The sequence below is a fragment of the Leptodactylus fuscus genome, chromosome 11 (genome assembly GCF_031893055.1).
Source record: "Leptodactylus fuscus isolate aLepFus1 chromosome 11, aLepFus1.hap2, whole genome shotgun sequence".
In the NCBI taxonomy this organism is placed as follows: domain Eukaryota; kingdom Metazoa; phylum Chordata; class Amphibia; order Anura; family Leptodactylidae; genus Leptodactylus; species Leptodactylus fuscus.
The window spans coordinates 48194116-48212411 of record NC_134275.1 but is presented as its reverse complement, the minus strand read 5'-3'; the positions used below and the strand labels follow the sequence as shown (position 1 = coordinate 48212411).

General features: G+C 42.2%; 1 protein-coding gene across 1 annotated transcript; it reads left to right on the top strand.

The window, feature by feature from the left end:
* The first annotated feature begins 6714 nt into the window (after window positions 1–6714).
* LOC142185458 (cytochrome P450 2G1-like) lies at window positions 6715–16025 on the top strand. Its single transcript, XM_075260887.1, has 9 exons — window positions 6715–6891; window positions 8204–8366; window positions 9339–9491; window positions 11488–11648; window positions 12514–12690; window positions 13323–13464; window positions 14228–14415; window positions 14619–14760; window positions 15817–16025. Exons 1-9 carry the CDS (start codon window positions 6715–6717, stop codon window positions 16023–16025), a joined length of 1512 nt encoding a protein of 503 aa, XP_075116988.1.
* Window positions 16026–18296: the final 2271 nt, after the last annotated feature.

Genomic DNA, 18296 nt, shown 5'->3' with positions numbered 1-18296 from the left:
TTGAATTCCCAGTCAGACAATGGCACTATATACCAGTAGCAAAAATTGTGGGTGCACATAACCCCAATATATTCTTTGAATTCCCAGTCAGACAATGGCACTGTATACCAGTAGTAAAAATTGTGGGTGCACATAACCCCAATATATTCTTTGAATTACCAGTGAGACAATGGCACTGTATACCAGTAGTAAAAATTGTGGGTGCACATAACCCCAATATATTCTTTGAATTCCCAGTCAGACAATGGCACTATATACCAGTAGTAAAAATTGTGGGTGCACATAACCCCAATATATTCTTTGAATTCCCAGTGAGACAATGGCACTGTATAGCAGTAGCAAAAATTGTGGGTGCACGTAACCCCCATATATTCTTTGAATTCCCAGTCAGACAATGGCACTATATACCAGTAGCAAAAATTGTGGGTGCACATAACCCCAATATATTCTTTGAATTCCCAGTCAGACAATGGCACTGTATACCAGTAGTAAAAATTGTGGGTGCACATAACCCCAATATATTCTTTGAATTCCCAGTGAGACAATGGCACTGTATAGCAGTAGCAAAAATTGTGGGTGCACGTAACCCCAATATATTCTTTGAATTCCCAGTCAGACAATGGCACTATATACCAGTAGCAAAAATTGTGGGTGTATATAGCCCCAATTCTATTGCTAGGGGACTTGCAGGGTATTTCTGAGGTGAAGGTGGGGGGGCACACCGTTGGAACGGTGATTTGGGGTGTATATATGGGGTATACGGGAATACACTGTCAGTGTGTTCCATTCAGGATCCTGGGAAAGCTGGGTTGCGGCGATTGAGCCCGTCAGTGCCACGTTACACTGACAAGCTTCTCCCTGGAATTGAAGTTATATGTAAGCCCAATATATTCTTTGAATTCCCAGTGAGACAATGGCACTATATGGCAGTAGCAAAAATTGTGGGTGTATATAGCCCCAATTCTATTGCTAGGGGACTTGCAGGGTATTTCTGGGGTGAAGGTGGGGGGGGCACACCGTTGGAACGGGTATCGGGGGTATATATCGGGTATACGGGAATACACTGACAGTGTATTCCATTCAGGATCCTGGGAAAGCTGGGTTGCGGCGATTGAGCCCGTCAGTGCCACGTTACACTGACAAGCTTCTCCCTGGAATTTAGCTCTTATAAGAGCTGTTGTGGTTGTCTTCTCCTTCCTATCCTAGCCTGTCCCTGCCTACCCAGAATCTAAGCCCTAGCTAGCTGGACGGAAACCTCCGTCCTCGGTGAATTGCAAGCTCAGAATGACGCGAACCTGGGCGGCGCTGTTCTTTTAAATTAGAGGTCACATGTTTTCGGCAGCCAATGGGTTTTGCCTACTTTTTTCAACGTCACCGGTGTCGTAGTTCCTGTCCCACCTACCCTGCGCTGTTATTGGAGCAAAAAAGGCGCCAGGGAAGGTGGGAGGGGAATCGAGTAATGGCGCACTTTACCACGCGGTGTTCGATTCGATTCGAACATGCCGAACAGCCTAATATCCGATCGAACATGAGTTCGATAGAACACTGTTCGCTCATCTCTATTAATAACAATTAAAAAGTTTTATTTAGTGCTTCCAAACACCAAAAGCACCAGTGGGTATTCAACTGTGGTCACAGATATATACATGTCTTCCAAACATGTCAATTTGTTACAAACAATTATGTTACCAATTGTAATGGTTTGCTGTAAGTCAGATAGACACACTTGCTGTGAGGATAAGTGTAAATTGATCAGAGCCAACTCTTGTATCAACTGATCTACACCCTACCTTCCTCAACCAACAAGTTACATGTCCTATAAACAAACAACCAAGTGTGGATTCACATAATGTGTATCAAGCTTAACAGAGCTTGTCTCCCCCGAGGATACTGGCCTAATGCCACACCAACAGGATCTGACAAGCCTATTAAAGCTTAGTGACTATCCACAACTTTAAAGCCGTTTGCTTATTGTTTTTGACATGGATCTAAATAAGCTGACTAGCACATTAGCCCAACGCGGCGTTTCTTCAAATATATGAATCATCAGGGGCCGATTGAATTGAGCAACAACATAGAGACAGCACCCTTAACAGATGCAGCGTGACAGCACAGGACCGCACTGATGTCGGCGGTAGCGCGCCGCAGATCTACCCATTATTTAAAGGACAAGCCCCTCCTACTCTCTTACCACTCCTCCAATAGCCGGATTACATGGGCGTGATGTAGCCGAATGTGAGCGGCTGATACACAAACCATCCCGCATCCCACGCATGCGTGCTCCACAAAGCCCGGAGCCGATACAAGCTACGTGCGATCGTCCGCTGTGTCCATAGTGCGCCGCGGGACGCATGCGCACCACGGTCAAATACAGACTAAGTCTCCAAAACCTCCCGGACTACGCGCGATGTCCTGCATCTGCACGTACATGCTTGACGCATGCGCATTACGGTCACATAGAGACTTAGTCTCCAACACCTCCTGGACTGCGAGTGATGTCTTGCCACTGTACTTAAACGCAAGTACCAACACAAACAACTTAACAATGTAGCATAATAGCACCCTTAATTGCCCATCATTCACTATCACATAGATGGAATATAATAGTAAAATGTATACCAGAATAATAATCACAAGAATGTCTATCCTCAATATTTTTATGGACAGAATCTCATGTTATAAGCTATTTTTGGCATTGACAGAGTGTTTTGATAATGGGGGCTGTCCTACAAACCTCTAGAGGAATATTCTAACCACAGCCACTGGTCAGGTCAATCATCGACATCTAGTACATATTCTCGATGACATGTACTAAAATTTGGACAGCAGGTAAGTATAAGTATTCCACAGATAGATCCTATACAATACTATTGAGTATCTACAACTAATTTCCGAATGACAATTATGAATATACAAGAGGGATCTTTACAAGAAGGATACCAGCACTCAAGCAACTATTGGACCCAGATAACCCAATGTCTATCAGATATAACATGAGAAGTCAAGAATCTCATTTAACCCTTTTGGTTGGAGGGTATCCAATTTATATATCCACTGGGTTTCTTTTTTCAGGACCATGTTGTCCCAATCCCCACCTCGTGCATGCGGCCTCACTACTTCAATTGCCTGAAAGCGTAAAGATCTTGTATCCGCATTGTGACATCTTTTAAAATGCCTCACAACTGGAGTGTCACGTTCATTCAAGATGTCACACACGTGATCTCTTATTCTTCTCCTGAATTGTCGAATCGTTTTTCCTACATATCCAATAGGACATGAACAACTCAGGAGGTAGACAACCCCCATTGTGGAGCAGTTAGCGAAGCTACGACAGTTAAAGATCTGATGTGTGACAAGGTTTTTAAAGGTCTTAGAAGAGTCAATAAATGGACATGCAGAGCAGCCCCCACATTTGGCCGTCCTCTTAGGGGATTCTTAGGGGATTCACCCCTTTGTGTACTTTAGGGAGCGTGTAGAAACAGGCCATTACAGGATGTTTCGGTACCAAAAAAGTTTTTTCATTTTTATCTATCAACTCCTGTTCATAGGCCCTATTCACAATATCCGTCAATTCCATGGTGACATATAGGAGGGGGAAAAACCTGAAGGACAGGCTGGTTCACAGCTTCCTATCACCGGAATTAGGAGGGGAGACTTGGTTGAGTGGAGGGAGATCTGTGGGCACCCACAAATGTGGGGGCTGCTCTGCATGTCCATTTATTGACTCTTCTAAGACCTTTAAAAACCTTGTCACACATCAGATCTTTAACTGTCGTAGCTTCGCTAACTGCTCCACAATGGGGGTTGTCTACCTCCTGAGTTGTTCATGTCCTATTGGATATGTAGGAAAAACGATTCGACAATTCAGGAGAAGAATAAGAGATCACGTGTGTGACATCTTGAATGAACGTGACACTCCAGTTGTGAGGCATTTTAAAAGATGTCACAATGCGGATACAAGATCTTTACGCTTTCAGGCAATTGAAGTAGTGAGGCCGCATGCACGAGGTGGGGATTGGGACAACATGGTCCTGAAAAAAGAAACCCAGTGGATATATAAATTGGATACCCTCCAACCAAAAGGGTTAAATGAGATTCTTGACTTCTCATGTTATATCTGATAGACATTGGGTTATCTGGGTCCAATAGTTGCTTGAGTGCTGGTATCCTTCTTGTAAAGATCCCTCTTGTATATTCATAATTGTCATTCGGAAATTAGTTGTAGATACTCAATAGTATTGTATAGGATCTATCTGTGGAATACTTATACTTACCTGCTGTCCAAATTTTAGTACATGTCATCGAGAATATGTACTAGATGTCGATGATTGACCTGACCAGTGGCTGTGGTTAGAATATTCCTCTAGAGGTTTGTAGGACAGCCCCCATTATCAAAACACTCTGTCAATGCCAAAAATAGCTTATAACATGAGATTCTGTCCATAAAAATATTGAGGATAGACATTCTTGTGATTATTATTCTGGTATACATTTTACTATTATATTCCATCTATGTGATAGTGAATGATGGGCAATTAAGGGTGCTATTATGCTACATTGTTAAGTTGTTTGTGTTGGTACTTGCGTTTAAGTACAGTGGCAAGACATCACTCGCAGTCCAGGAGGTGTTGGAGACTAAGTCTCTATGTGACCGTAATGCGCATGCGTCAAGCATGTACGTGCAGATGCAGGACATCGCGCGTAGTCCGGGAGGTTTTGGAGACTTAGTCTGTATTTGACCGTGGTGCGCATGCGTCCCGCGGCGCACTATGGACACAGCGGACGATCGCACGTAGCTTGTATCGGCTCCGGGCTTTGTGGAGCGCGCATGCGTGGGATGCGGGATGGTTTGTGTATCAGCCGCTCACATTCGGCTACATCACGCCCATGTAATCCGGCTATTGGAGGAGTGGTAAGAGAGTAGGAGGGGCTTGTCCTTTAAATAATGGGTAGATCTGCGGCGCGCTACCGCCGACATCAGTGCGGTCCTGTGCGGTCACGCTGCATCTGTTAAGGGTGCTGTCTCTATGTTGTTGCTCAATTCAATCGGCCCCTGATGATTCATATATTTGAAGAAACGCCGCGTTGGGCTAATGTGCTAGTCAGCTTATTTAGATCCATGTCAAAAACAATAAGCAAACGGCTTTAAAGTTGTGGATAGTCACTAAGCTTTAATAGGCTTGTCAGATCCTGTTGGTGTGGCATTAGGCCAGTATCCTTGGGGGAGACAAGCTCTGTTAAGCTTGATACACATTATGTGAATCCACACTTGGTTGTTTGTTTATAGGACATGTAACTTGTTGGTTGAGGAAGGTAGGGTGTAGATCAGTTGATACAAGAGTTGGCTCTGATCAATTTACACTTATCCTCACAGCAAGTGTGTCTATCTGACTTACAGCAAACCATTACAATTGGTAACATAATTGTTTGTAACAAATTGACATGTTTGGAAGACATGTATATATCTGTGACCACAGTTGAATACCCACTGGTGCTTTTGGTGTTTGGAAGCACTAAATAAAACTTTTTAATTGTTATTAATAAAAGTTATATTTTATCTATTTTTGTTTCTAGAGCTAGTCTCAGTGAATCTACATGTTAATCTAGAAGCGCTCTCATCTTTGAACTCAGTGATAGTGTCATATAGTGGTTATGGGTCATCAGTGACCTCTCAATCCACAGTATCTCATGATTGGCTGAGGTGCTACCTGCAAAGCGTTATGGGCAGCCTCAATGCTCCTCCAGGTTATATGATCGTTCTTCTTTCTTCTTTTTCACCTTATTCATGGAGGAGCCATTTATTCATCCTGAAAATGGAACAATTCTGTTGGATTCAGTAGAATCAGTTCCTTCATCTCTTATCAGAATGTTAAAAATGCGGTGTGAACATTCCCTGACTATGACCTTGACCTCTCGAGGTGTTGGCTGATGTATTTAATCCATAGTATTGCTCCAACCTTGTACATCACTTTTACACAATATGGTAGTAACAAATACATTACATAAGATACCAAATGTCATATAAGGACACAGTAAGGCATAGCTAATTATCCCCTTATAGATTCACCGCTCTGCTACCATGTGTCTCAAAGGAACAAGATGTCTCAACCCTGAACATCCAGCGACCCTGCAGACTAGAGTGCACCTAAGAGAAAAGCGAGAAGGCTAGCTAGAGATCTCACTGCCTGGTCAGTAATACCTAAGGCCCAGGACCAAAGCTACTCTTATACATCAACATCGTAGCCTGGGCAACCCTCTGATTCTCAGACTCCTGCGGCCCCTACACATGGCCAATGTGTCATTCCCATCAGGGGTCAGATAACTACATTATCACTATTGTACGCCAAGACCACATGTCCTCGCCTGATAACAGTGATGTGCCAATGCTGTGGACCATTCAGTGCAAGGCTAGAAAGATAAATATTCCTTGTCGTAACTCAATAATTATTAGTTATGTTTAAAGTGCTCCTGGATGATATAGTGAAGTGTCTTCAAAGACCTCGATGTGCATCAATTACTGTGAAAGAAAGGACAAATGGTTGCAGCACATGTTCTCATTGTCAGGTTCCACCTATGTGCTTTCCCCCAGGGGTTTTGGATATATATAAAAAAATCAGATGACGTATATAGTAGATGACACATAAAGTAGATGACACACATAGTAGATGACACATATAGTAGGGGGCTGCTATATCCTCTACGAACATAGTAGCGATGGATTTAACCCAAGCTCTGACACTTGTTCTTACTTTTTGCATCTCATGCCTCATCTTATTTGGAAGACTAAAATCTTTTTGGAGTCGTGGGAAACTCCCCCCTGGACCAACCCCCCTACCACTGCTGGGTAATGCCCTGGATGTAAGAGGTGATATCGTGAATCGTCTGATGAAGGTGAGTCCTCCTAATAATATGTAGTGGACTGAAATCTATCTGCACATGGCGACTGCTCCGTGTTCAGATAAAGTGTAACCAAACTTCTGAGCAACTTTTAATTTTCTGTGTTTTTTGAGCCAAAGCCTGGAATGGGTTGAGCAGAAGGGAGAAGTATAAAAACGTCTTATATATTTCTAATTTTTTTTCTATCCATTCTTGGCTTTGGCTCAGAGGATTCACCAACAATATAGCTGGAATTGCAGCCAAAATTACAAGTCATTTCATCAATACCAAATTATATGGTTTTAACATATTTTTTATCCCTTAAAGAAAATCTAAAATGTTTCAAAAAATATTTGCCATATTCATATAACTGTTTCTATTTCTGTGTATAGAATGCAGGAGGTGACTTTTTGTGGGTAGTAGCAGTAGTAGTTACACAATGCTAGGGAATGTCTTTTGCTTTGATCACTTTTTATTCAAATTTTTATGAGAGGCGAAACAATAAACAATTGTGCTGAAAAATTCAGCTTATACTCGAGTATATACGGTAGACTTTTTCTTGAAATCAAGGAGGTAGCCGGAGTCACTAAGAGCTGAAATGATCCAATCTGAGACAATTCCCCAACAGTTCAGTTTCACACAAGAAAATTTGGGATACTGCAGTCGAACTCGACTAGGAATAAAGTGGTTCGCCCATCTCTAGTCACTAATGGGAGGCCCAGATGTGTAATTGCGGGGATTTCTCCATACTGAATACATGGAGATGTCTTAAATCTTTTGTTTCCTTTTTTTTTTTTTTTATGTAGATTGTGAGCCCCACATAGAGCCCACAATGTACATTTTTTCCCACCATCAGTATGTCTTTTTGGAATATGGGATGTAAATCCATGCAAACATGGGGAGAACATACAAACTCCTCGCAGATGGTTTTTTGCCCTTGGTGGGATTTGAACACCAGGACCCAGCACTGCAAGGCTGCAGTGCTAACCACTGAGCCACCGTGTGCCCCCCTGGTTCCAGTTTTGTACCATCGACATGTCTGTCGATCGTGTGATTTTGATACTTCCAAGATTTTTCATTCTTGGAGTTGCAATTTGAAGTGTTAAGGGTTGTACATAATGTATCGGGCTGGTACATCCAGTAGGGTTATCATTGAGTGATTGTAAATTCAGAATGTTGTCTGTCATCTTTGACAATGGATTATTGATACTGGAGCTCTGGAGCCATGGCACTTACATTTTCTACAGAATAAATCTTAGGGTTGAAGCCAACTGATTTGGTATATGTTCTGTAAAGGTTCTCATGGTTCCACCATTGTTCCCTTCAGCTTAGAGAGAAGTACGGAGATGTGTTCACGGTGTATCTGGGCTCCCGTCCAGTTGTGGTGGTCACTGGTTACAAGCTCGTGAGGGAAATATATGTGGACAAAGGAGATGACTACTTAAACCGAGGAGATATTCCAATCTGGATTGCCTTCTTCAAGGACTATGGTAAAGAGGAACCATCCTACATTGTCAACATTTACTCTTCTGTTCTCACGGTTTTGTCTTTTACAGAGATGTTCAAAAGTTTTAGGGAGATTTGGAAATATTACTGCAAGGTAAGAATTGTTTCATATATAGAAGGGTTGGCATGTTCTTCTCCCTTTGGAGGAGGAGTCCTAGAAGTGATGCTTCATCCCCCACAGACACAGTATAGCCCTGATCTCAGCATTATCCAGTCTGTCTGGGGTGACATGAAGAGATAGAAGGATTGGAGCGAGCGACAACCACAGAAAATCAGGGCTTAACTATCCAAGATAACTGCTGCAGGGAAGGAAAAACAGAAGACGTGTACCCTGGGCAGAACCTTTATGGATTTAAAGTCGGACCCAAACCCTTTCCCTTTATGTAGGGTGCTCACTTAATGAGTTATGAGAAGTCACCACTACTATATGCACATATACATCAATAGAGTGTGAAGGTCGCGATTACTGGATGATTGTCTTTGGTATTCCAAGCACGGAACCAGGTGGTTCTACACAAAAAATTTCTAAACTCTGCATCTCTACCCAAACTGTAAACAAAGCAATGTCCTCCAACTATATATAAATATATATAATAGGTTGGTTTATTCAATAAAAAGTGTAATAATACAGATGTCTTAGATGATCCCCTTCTCAAACCAGTAGACATACAGAGATATCCAAGATGAGAAGAGAGAAGAGATTAACCTCCTACCCAGGTCTGGCAAAGACTGTCTACAAGTACCGAGAACAACTGGTGGGGGGCAAAGGTCACACCAAATATTGATGGATTTACATTTCTTACATTTCTCTGTACTTCATTCACCTCATTTTGTTAGTTGATAAAAATAAATTATTAACCCTTTCTTACTGCATATTTGTACACAACGACATAAAACTCCTGTACCGTTCTGTATATTGTTATCATTAGTACATTGGGTCTAATTATCACCCACAGGTTTCATGTTTACTCAGAATACAAAGAAGTGGAAGGAGCTCAGACACTTCTCTTTAATGACTCTGAGAGAATTTGGTTTTGGCAAAAGAAGCACCGAGGATCGAATTCTCGAGGAGACCAAACATTTGGTAGCGTCTCTAAGGAATACCAAAGGTTAGTAGAGAAAGCGCCAAAACAGGAAGGGTGAGTAAGAAGTGGGGTTGAGCCGATCTTGACTTTTCAGGATCGATTTTGAAATTTGATTTCCGATCATTTTTCATTCGAACCCGATCTCGATCCCAATTCCCATCCCAATGCAAGTCAATGGGACTTTTTTACTAATCGGAGATCGGATTTTAAAAGCAACCCTATTCACTATACAGCATGGAATCTAACAATTGAACGCTTTAATTGTTAGAATCCACGCTGTGTAGTGAATGTTTTTTAATCACTAAGTAGCCAGAGGATTTTTTTTTTTTTTTAATCCTCTGGCTACTTAGTCCCCCCTGGTGTCCACTTACCTGAAGAGATGGCTTGTCCAGTGCTCGGTGTTCTCAGTCTTCTTTGCCTCGCTGCCCCTGCCTCCCAGGTTAGTGTTTAAAGAGCTAGGAAGGCGGGGCTTGTAGCTTAGGAGAGTGTGGGTGGGAACAGGGCGGGGAGCTGTGACGTCTCCCCTCCCAGTACCCACCTACACTCTCCTAACCCGCCCACACTCTCCTAACCTGGGAGGCGGGGGCAGCGAGGCGACAAAGAACGAGAACACCAGGCACCGGACCAGCCATCTCTTCAGATATGTAGCTACTAGAGATGTTAGCTAGTCTCCCGTTAGAATGAATGGGAGACTAGCTAGCAAAGCATTGTGGGAAATGATCACCGATCTCGATCCCACTTAAAAAGATCGTGTTCGGGATTCCAATCGCGATCGTGAATTTTTCTTGATCGTCGATCAGAATCCGATTTTTTCCGAGCAGAAGGAAATCAAAGGCATTATCAATACGACTTGTTACAACTTAGAGCTGAACTTAGACAAATCTCTATCAGATCAGATATTCTTAAGGGTGATGCTATATAACAACGAATGTGCCTATCGGTAGAGGCTGACGGTCACAAGGTTGCCATTAGGTGCTTCAGGAGATTTGGTCACTGCCACATGTGTCAGACAATGATGTTAAAGGGGATCTGAGTTTTAGTCAAAAGTTGAAATATCTGCCGGGTCTTGATGACCTATCTGTTCTCTGGCTGTATAAGCCTCTAACATAATATTCTACCAGGTTTTATTTCTGCTGCTAATATCCCCATTATGGCTGCAGCACATTTCACATTTCTCTCTCAGGCAGGGAGAATATAACTAGGACCAGTCTGCCCATCCATTATTATTACTATTGATTTCTTTGCATGTAATTTTGCCAGGAGTAACTGTAATATAGAAAACAAGTAGAGGAGAAAAGCCAAAGTGACCATTATATAGGAGACCCAGTAACACCGGATTGTAAATCAAAGTTGTGATTGGGGTAAAATGATCCCTGACACAGAAAAAGAAGAATCTGAGCCTTATCAGAAAAGCTGCTTCTTGTTCATGCCTGACATCTCATTAGAAATAACACATGCAGATAGTCAGAAGTAGATAGAAGTACATGGTATATGGTAGAAGCTGGAGAATCCTCTCAGGGCCTGCTATGTGCAGACATCTACAATCTGTATCGAGAACCATCCTTAGGACTCTCCATTCACTTTCTGACAGAGAACAGGCCCTTCACTCACTGTGAACCCGTCTTGATTTTTAAGATAGCTTAGGACGGAACTTCCCTAGTAACAGGGAGTGAACAGCAAATTAGCTAGAAGGGAAACCCCGTGGATCTTGATAATGTACCACATAATAGATTGGTATGCAAAATGAGAATGCTGGGATTGTGTTTGGATTCACAACTGACTCATGATAACTAATGGTAAATGCTCAGACTGGGTCATGATCATTTTTTTCCTCCAGATTTGGGGCAATTGGCATCATGGAGTTTTTTGTCTTCATCTGGATAAACACTGCAGGGTTATCGTTTGGATTTAATGGACCAGTGTCTTTTTCCAACCTCTTCTACTATGTAGTAATTAAAATAATTACATACACACGTTAGGAATGTAATATTTTTTCATGATTAAAATCTACTTTTTCCAGGGTCATTTTTTGATCCACAGCAGAGTTTTGGCAAAGCCTTTTACAACATTATCTTCTCGCTTCTGTTTGGACACCGCTATGACTACAAGGACAGAGAAATTAACACAATTTTGTTCTATATCCATGAAACTTTTTTTACTGTCAGCTCATCCTGGGGACAGGTAAGAATGACACTGTGTATAGAAGGAGGAAATACTTGTTATCTTCTGTGTTTTTTACAAGTTAATGCAAAGAACCCAAGAGCTTTTGTGCGGGGTCTTACTAGACATCATTGGCAACCTGTTAACCTTGGGAAATCTCTTTATAGAACAAAGAAAAAGTAGAACATTAAAGGAATATATGTCATAATTCATGTTTTATAACCATCTGCGTACAGGAATATGGCCAGGGAACACAGATGCCTCTCAAACATCCATATTGATAACCTTCAGAACTACCCCAAATTATGTATTGGCTGAGAGAATTAGGATTTCATTTTCGTGTAGGCTTAGACATTTTGCATCACTTGCCAGACACATTGTTTCTATATGAGATGCCCATACAGTCTTATTTGACATATTTCCAAAATGTCACTCCATTGTTATATTGATGCATGTAATTATCCAGCACCATTCACAGGTGTGAGGTTCTCAAATGGAGCTGGGTAAAGATCCTGCATAATTTAGTCATGGACAGAACTCAATGGTCAAACACCCGGAGATGCAACCAGAAGCACATACATGGCAAAGCCCCGGACACATAGCAGAGATACATACATGGCAGAAGTACCAAAGTGCAAACATAGATAGTAGAAGACCCAGAGTCCAAGGCGTGGAACAGAGGTACATACGCCTACACAGAAAAACATGGCCACACAGATATATGGAAGGCACAGAGGAATATATGGCATATATAAGATTAATCCAACACCAGCACCAGCGCCCCCATCAATCCACTGCCCTCCACATCTGATTGGAGAAGGAAGCAGCAGTATCTGTTACAGCTTATGCTTCGTCTACTTACTATTTGTATCCCTTTCTATCTCAGATATATGATATGTTTCCATGGATAATGAGTTTTATTCCGGGACCTCACCAAAAACTAAGTAAAGTTCTGAAAAATATCAGCAAGTATATATATAGTAAGGTGAAAATGAATTGGAAGACTTTGGATCCTGATAATCCTCGAGGCTTTGTTGATGCCTTCCTTATTAAAATGGAAAAGGTAAATGGGTAAACGTTCCTTTGTTTCATGGACCGTCCATATTCTTCTTGGGGACTTCTATTCTGGGGAGTGTATCAAACAGAAGACCTTAGCTCCGATATGGTTAAGGATATCATTTTTTTCCACATAGCCAGTGCAATACAATATACTAACAGCAAGGAAGAAAGACTTTTGTTGGGTTGGGTTGTCATTCACAAGACAACGATTGGATGGCTACACATCAACACATCTAGGATAGTTACACAGACATGTATACATCACATATACAAGGGCTTGGTGACATCCTATTCTAGACTGATAGTCATCAACATGCAGCTGAACTAGATTCCACTCTTCTACATTTCTAAGATTTTGGATTATGTCCGTAAGATTTTTTTTTGCCCCTTGATCTAGAAGAGTATTTGTGACATCAGACACTAATGTTGGACCAGGGGCCCCAGCTCAGTCTGTTCTGGTTTATCCCAAAGGTGTTTGATGAAGTTGAAGTCAGGGCTCTGTGCAAATCCAACAAGTTCTTTGACATCAAACTCACCCAACGATGGCTTTATGGCATTAGGGCATATTCATGCTGGAATAGAAGGATCTTGCCGTAATGTGACCATTTTTTTTTAATGTTTTTTTTCCATCACCAGGAGAAAATGAACCCAAACAGTGAATTTAACCTGAAGAATCTCCTGGCTTGCACTGTTCAGATTTTTTTTGCAGGACTGGAGACCATGAGCAACACCTTGGCCTATTCTCTATTACTTCTCATGAAATACCCGGATGTCCTGGGTGAGCGAGATAATAATTCCTCTAAATCCATGGCATGTGTAATAGTAAAGCACCAGAAGGACTGACATTCATGTGTTTCTCTATATTATATATTTAGTGTCAGGAATATGGAAGTAAGTTCTCCTTGGTGGTAAAGGACAACTTGATCTAATGCCACCTTTTGGAAGGAGCTTCCTATAGATCAATACCTGGCTTTCCTGAAATATAGGAACACAATAATAGTGACAAAATAATAAAGCCAAACCAGGATATTTCCTCGTAAAGAACAGTGACCCCTCCATAGACCGCTGCCTCTAGGTTATTGCCTCTCATCAGTGTGAAGCCGGGTGCTGGCTGGATGAGAAGTTACAGATGTTGGTCAGAAGGAGTACTAGGTTTCCTTAAGGAGACATTGTCTCTATGAGGCCCCTTTATGATGTGCAGGGTCTTTCTAGAATATACATGTCTTGCTGTGGATTCTGGGAAAGAACTTTCTCTAGTGCCACCTTTTGGAAGATAGCTCCTTATAGATCAATGCACCACCTCCAGATTACCCCAGAGTGATAGCATGGAGCAGGTCATGAAGAGTTCTGCAACCTAAGGCTCCCAAGACGCTGGTGCATTACAATTCTAAATATCCCCCGACAGCCTGTGACATCCCGAGCATTGCAGTCTCCCAGAATCTGAGAGCTACAAGTAGCAAACTGATGATTTTATTCTTCTAGCAGGAATCACATGGATCGATATACTAATCTCAAATTAAATTTACTCTCCTGTCCAACAGCTAAAGTGCACAGGGAGATCGATGACGTCATTGGCCAGAATCGCCTCCCGACATTACAAGACAGGAGCCACATGCCATACACTGATGCAATGATTCACGAAATGCAAAGATTCGCAGACGCGATTCCAATGGGAGGACCACGGAAAACCACTAAAGAAGTCACACTGAATGGTTACACCTTACCAAAGGTAGAGGATACTGTAGATACACAAACCATAAGATTGCTGACTGTTTCCAATAACAACTGAAAGAAAACAACAGCCTTTTAAATGCAGCTCCGGGGTTACCCTATAGACTGTAGTGCATACTATTCTATTGCAGATATTTGTACCACTCTGTATCATATAATACCGTACATTGTTCTCACTATGGAATAACTTGTACATTTCAGGACATTAATATTTGCCCATTGCTGACATCAGTTCTAAAAGATCCCTCCTGCTTCAAGTACCCGACAGAATTTAACCCTGAGAATTTCCTCAATGAGAAAGGAGAATTTCAGAGGAATGACGCGTTCCTGCCTCTAGCCGCAGGTAAACCCAGATACAGACCCGGACACATTGTAACCATTTATGTATTTTCTTCAGAATGTAGCTCTAAGGTTTCTGAGACTATACTACAGATCTGTGTCCTGCTGTTATGGGGCCGGACTGGACCTCTTTGTGCCTTGGTGCTATAAAAGGGGTTAATGCACCATGTGGTGGACAGTAATGGGGGCAATGTGCCATGTGGGTCAATAAAAGGAGGCAATGCACTATGTCGGGGCCATTTAAGTGAGCAATATATTGTGTGAGCGCCAGTAAAGGGGGAAATATACTGGGGGGGGGCAACAAAGGGTGCAATATACTATATGGGACTAGTAAAGGACATAATATACTGTGAAAATGGGTAGCCAGGAGGGACATAGCAGGAAGTAGCCAGGAGGGACATAGCAGGGGTTATCCAGGAGGGGCATAGCAAGACATAGCCAGGAGGTGGCCAGGAGGGGTATAGCAGGAGGTAACCAGGAGGGGCATAGCAGGAGGTAGCCAGGAGGGGTATAGCAGGAGGTAGCCAGGAGGGGTAGAGCAGGAGGTAGCCAGGAGGGGTATAGCAGGAGGTAACCAGGAGGGGCATAGCAGGAGGTAGCCAGGAGGGGTATAGCAGGAGGTAGCCAGGAGGGGTATAGCAAGAGGTAGCAAGGAGGGGTATAGCAGGGGGTAGCCAGGAGGGGTATAGCAGGAGGTAGCCAGGAGGGGTATAGCAGGAGGTAGCCAGGAGGGGTATAGCAAGAGGTAGCAAGGAGGGGTATAGCAAGGGGTAGCCAGGAGGGGTATAGCAGGAGGTAGCCATCACTAGGAGCATATCAATAGGTAGCCATTAAGACTTTTTTTAGGTGGACTCTATTAACAGGACCCATAAAAGTGACATGGTTTGGGCCCTATGGTAGGTCTATCTATGGGACACCAGAACAGTCAGGAGTCTACTCTCCCTCTGAGAAATGATTGACACTCTGGGTCATTCACATTTGACACTGGAAATTGTTCTTCCAAGTATGAAGACAAGTAAGTTACTGAATCTCATTTATTTATTTATTTATTTATATTTAGGAAAGAGGATTTGTCTTGGAGAGTCCTTGGTGCGGATGGAGTTATTACTCGTCTTAGTGACCATCATGCAAAACTTTGACTTTAAGTCCTTGGTACCGATAGAAGAGCTTGACATTACTCCGCATGTATGTGGACTGGGGAACTTTTGTAAACCTTATAGAATGGCTTTTATTCCCCGTCATCTGGAAATTTTCAGTTGTCAGTTGTAACTGTCATTGGTAGTCAGGAGTTACATTATTTGTAAAGGATTACTATGTCCTAATTCTGCACCTATTGTATAAGTTGTTTCTGTATGTAGAGCTATAAGGTGCTTGGTGATTGACAACAGGAAAATATATTTACTCCAAAAGTGTCTCCAAAGTTAAGTGGCATAAAGCAATAGTATAGGCAAGTATAGGAATCTTTGTAATATTCACTATTTTATAGGAATAAAATGTTCCCTCACCATCACACACTCTGAAATCTCTTCTTTATCTGTCTCAGGAAGGACTTCAGGTCACATGGATTAGATTACACATCTAGACTCTATGGACCTCAACTGGATCTCCAAAAATGTTGGAATTTAGGTTCTTTCTTGTTAGTTTAGCAATAAATATCTCCACTTATTACGTGGGTGACCGGGGTTTGTTTCCTGAAAGAGAAATTGTACATTGGATCCATTCACAGTGGTAAAGTGTCTAGAGCTGGAAATTTGGACATGGCCTGGGATATCATATATTTATATTCTGCATCAATGAGATGTGTTAGGTTTAGATTAGGAAAGTGTTTTGACTGGAAGATGAGGAATCTTCAAGAATCTGTGAGATCAGAAATACCACAATATCTGCATTGTATCTATACTACTCTAATGACTTGCCACATTTGCTTGAGCTGCTCGGTTTTCTTGTTTCGGAAAGGAGACTTATTTAAAGGGAGTCTGTCACCGGGAAACTCTATATCAAACCAGTGCATTGTAGTCTCCTAATATAGACAGAAACACTCAGTCACCATATGAATGGGAGGGTTTTAGGGGACCCCAAGCAAAATTATGTTTGGGTCCCCCTAATCAAAATTTTTAGTCCATGTCCCTTCTTGACCAGAATGCACAACCATTTGTAGGTCAAATATTCCCTTTAATTGGCATCGTCACACTTCAGATAAGGACCAATAGATGCAATATATCTGTCTCTGCAGGGAAAAGGCCAGGGCAATATGTAGGGTGTTTCCAAGATTAGGAAACAGAGTATAATAACTAGAGAGATGACACAAACTGGATACGACATATCGGGCTGACATGGCTCACACATTTTCATCTTGTACCATCTACTGCACATTACATTTTGGAAACTGTCATTGGAGTGAAAAAGATCACATTACTAGAGATGAGCGAACAGTAAAATGTTCGAGGTTCGATATTCGTTTTGAGTAGCCCCTCAATATTCGACTACTCGAATCGAATATCGAACCCTATTATAGTCTATGGGGGGAAAATGCTCGTTTCAGGGGTAGGCAACATTCGATCAAATTATACTTACCAAGTCCACGAGTGAGGGTCGGGCTGGATCCTCCGAGAAGTCTTCTCCGTGCAGCGTCCCCGTGGCATCTTCCGGCTCTGAATTCACTCTGCCAAGCATCGGGCCTGGGCACAGCCGACTGCGCATGCCCGCACTACAAGCGGGAAGCTGCACGGAGAAGACTTCTAAAGGTAGGAGAAGAACCAGCGTTGATTGGCCGACTGTATAGCATTCGGCCAATCAATGCTGGTTCTGCATCGAACTTTTCCGTTCAAATAGCGAGTGGTATTCGATCGAGTACGAGTATTTCGAATACCATAGTATTCGATAGAATACCTACTCGATCGAATACTACTCGCTCATCTCTACACATTATCCCTTGATAAGGGGGTCAGTTCTTGCTATTTGTCCCAAGGCTGGTACCTTAGGGGCTCTGCAAATATGTTACGGTAGCTAAAGAAATTCTGTGACAAAATGTGACGCGTATTATCTCCTGGAACTCATCGGGAAATTGAAAAACATTGGCCTGAAGCTGCATACATATCTTTTCTTTTTCATTAGTTGCACCATGTTCCTTAATAGATGTGCACCATATAGAACGTCATATACACCACTGCAATATATACTGCTGATAAGGTCAGAGTCGCACTTATGACTAATTGATGAATAATCCCGGGTAACTGTCGTTGTCCTAATTAATTAGGCTGAGTGCTAGGCGGTAAAGAAGTCACACCACTCTATATGTTGGTATTAGTTCTTCTCTCAGCTAAGAAATGTGTGCTGACGCACTTTTTATTAAAAACACGGGGGTTAAATAGTAGCAGAGAAAGGAAGTGATATAACAACAATGTAAGTTTTCATATTCATTCCTGATTGGCATGATACATCTCAATCAAACAGAAAAAGTCTAAGCAGGTCCCGGTCCTGCGTGGTAACCTTGGGGAGCTGTCTTCTGGCAGCAAGCCAAGCATTTGTTTTTCTTGCACC